The 2,997-nt window shown below is 50.2% G+C and overlaps 1 protein-coding gene across 2 annotated transcripts in view; it reads right to left on the minus strand.

Moving 5' to 3' along the window:
- Ust (uronyl 2-sulfotransferase) overlaps window positions 1–2,991 on the minus strand; it is a 312,684-nt gene extending 309,693 nt beyond the window's left edge. For both annotated transcript variants that reach the window (XM_004645481.2, XM_023705778.1), the window contains exon 1: window positions 2,552–2,991. In XM_004645481.2, the coding sequence (XP_004645538.1) occupies window positions 2,552–2,819 (268 nt within the window). In that variant the 5' untranslated portion in view covers window positions 2,820–2,991. The remainder of the gene's footprint in view (window positions 1–2,551) is intronic.
- Between the last annotated feature and the right edge of the window lie 6 nt (window positions 2,992–2,997).

Raw genomic sequence — 2,997 nt, forward strand, 5'->3', positions numbered from 1 at the left:
TGACTGCTTTGTTGAAGCAGCCACTTAAACAACTGAAATAAGGGAAAATAATAATAAAAAGAATTTTAAAAAAATACTATAGGAGAGCCCCTATGTGTCAAATATATATAATACTGTCCAAATATATTGAAATTATGTGCTGTAGAGAAAAGTTTTGATATAAATATTATTTTCATTTGGAAAATTCTGACTTTATGAGTTTACATTTAAGAAAAATGTTTGCCTCTATAATCAGTTAACTAAAGAAGCTGACCGGGTATGTTGACTAACTACAAATTTCATTTGGAGAGATACTAAAATGATAGAATACAGAAAAAGAGGGGAAACAATTCTGCAGACACTGTGGCCTGCTATCATGCAGGGCATATTTTAGACCATCCTAGAGAACAAATGTCCACTTTTCCCAAAAATTATTATTTCACTTATGTAACAAAAAAACAAATTTGGCCAAGGGTATCCTATTCTGAGTGTGCACTGATGCTATTTTTTAACCAACTGTAACACTTAGAAACTTAATGATCAGTTAGTAGCAGAGCAGAGCTCCTCTTTTGGGTCTTTGCAGACCACAGGCAAGTACTACCAATTTACTTTTCTACCAGCTGGCCACCTGGGTGTACCGAGCCCCACTCTTTGAGATGTAGAGCGAAAAGCAAAGTGTGAGATGCCCCGAAGTGTCTTGATTTTACTCTTCACAGTGCCTTTACTCCTCCTTTCTCCTAGGTTTTTCCTCCCCTCTCCAAGATATTATCATAATCACAGAATTTTCTTGCTTGGTAGAGGCTTTAGAGTGATTGAGTCCAGTTCCCAATTTTATCCTGAAAAACCAAGGCCACAGAGTATCCTGCCCAAAGCCCAAGAGCTCTTGAAGACAGCAGACACAAATGTCCTCTAGCTCCATCTCGCACACATGTCCCTTCATCACTGAATTTCACTTGCTCAAAAGGAGCACCTGCAAAAAACTTCTTTGTCAAGCCAAGCATATCCCTGTAATCTCAGCACTCAGGAGGCTGAGGCAAAAAGCTGGCTGGGAGTTCGAGACAGATTCTTTCTCAAAACAAACAAAAAATCAGATTTTAATGGAGAAAGACTCTTGAGCTTCAACTTTTGCATCCCAATACTAATTAAATGATTGTTACTAATGATGACAAATTATATTTGGGGTTCTAACAGGTCAGAAAGCTAAGAAAGCTGGAGTCCACAATACAGAACTCAGGAAATAAGAGCTTTGTCGCCCTTACCCCAAATCTACAAAACCAGATACTAAGGATTACACTTTGCTTATGGGCAATATTTTCCTTCAATTTTCCCTAAAATATCTTACAAAGCCATAGTGCCTCAAGTTTTTACTGAAATAGAAGTGTAAAGTTTAAAATCTGGTCTCTCTGCATGAATACATTATAATGATACCTTATTTTATCTGTGTTCCTATTTCCAAGTGCCCTTACATATGTCACTTTGCTGATGTGGCTGGTTTGTTTTTCCTCTGAAAAGGGCTACTGCTTAAACCTGTAGCTTCTGCGAAGAAGAGACATTTGGGGTAAATATGCCCAGCACCGCAGCTGGCCTGGGTCACTTGGCCCATCCTGTCTGCAGCACTTCGGTGTAGCTTTTCCATACCTGCTGTCCTCTGCAGAGGCTGGATGTTTGCCACTATGCTCAGGTTTATCACCTCACAAGTTCCCAAGAAACTGGAGCTCTCCCAGCTTCTCTCTAAACCCCTGCACGACCTCTTCTGGCCGAAGACTTGTAAGAGATTTGCATCCTCCCTCAGCCAGAGCCGTCCCTCTTTTTTGCCTATTACCGTCTCTTCCCTACCTCTGCTACAAACAGGCAACCTTGTTCTCAACAAAACGACTGGCAAACCAAGGGAAAAAGTTCAGAGTTGAGACGCACACAGTACCGAGGACCACCAGATCACGAGAGGCAACACTGCTGGCCAAGGTAAACGGAATTTATAGAAAGCCCCCAGACCCGTGGGCGCAACCTGGCCCCATTTGTCAAGCTTGCTGCGACCAGCAGGGTAGGTAGCGGCTGTTAAGGCACAAAGCAAACTGGGACAGCATGCAAACACCTTGGTCCAGAAGAGGGACTGGCGGAGCAAAATTAATAGAAGTAAACTGGGGAAAGATGCGCTAAACCCACCTGCACGGCTCAGAGCGCGGGACAGGACAGGACGGTAGTTACTAAGGATGGCACGGCGGGGACTGTCCCTTCCCTCTGCTCTCCCCAAAGCTGCAGGCCAGAACGTTCACTCACACGCACTCACAAACACCACGCGCACCAATATGCGTGGCAGGGCAGGGACAGGTGTGCGGCGCTCCACCCCGAGGTACCTGCCTGGCCCCGCCACCCCGCGGCATCCTGGTCGCAAACAGCCGCACACGGAAAAGAAGGCGCTGCCCCACCCGCCGCCCCGACAGCTGTCGCGACATCACACCTGGGGCCGGGGCCAGGGCGGCGGCACCCACCAGAAGTGCGCGGTGCGCCCCCTCTTCCTCTGGGCACAACTTTCACAGCCCGCGCCGCGCTCGCGCCTGCTGCTTGTCCTTACCCAAATACTGTCGCAGGTCGAGCAGGAAGCGAGGGGGTCCCCCGCTGAGCTGGTAGAAGAGGGAGCCCAAGCAGAAGACCAGCAAGGTTGCCATGCAGAAACCGTAGTCCCGGAGGGAGAAGCGCAGGAGAGGCAGCAGCGAGACCCGGCGCTTCCAGCCGCCCAGGCCCGCCGGGGCGCCCCCAGCCGGGGCCGCATGGGGCCAGGAATCCGCGCCGCCACCGCCGCCGCCGCCGCCGCCGGGATGCTGCTGCTGCTTCTTCTTCATCGCCTGCTCCGCCGCCTCGCACAGCCGGCCCGGGCCAGGAAGAGGTCGCCCTCCGCCGCGAGGGGAGCGCGGCCGGCCGGCTGCACATGGGGAGGGAGGGCCGCGCCGAGGGCAGCCGCTGGGGGCGGGGAGGCCCGAGGGCCGCGCTCAGGAGACTTTGCGGGGCATGGTCCTCGCC

The sequence above is a fragment of the Octodon degus genome, unplaced genomic scaffold, assembly GCF_000260255.1.
Source record: "Octodon degus isolate 3935 unplaced genomic scaffold, OctDeg1.0 scaffold00229, whole genome shotgun sequence".
NCBI classification, from domain to species: domain Eukaryota; kingdom Metazoa; phylum Chordata; class Mammalia; order Rodentia; family Octodontidae; genus Octodon; species Octodon degus.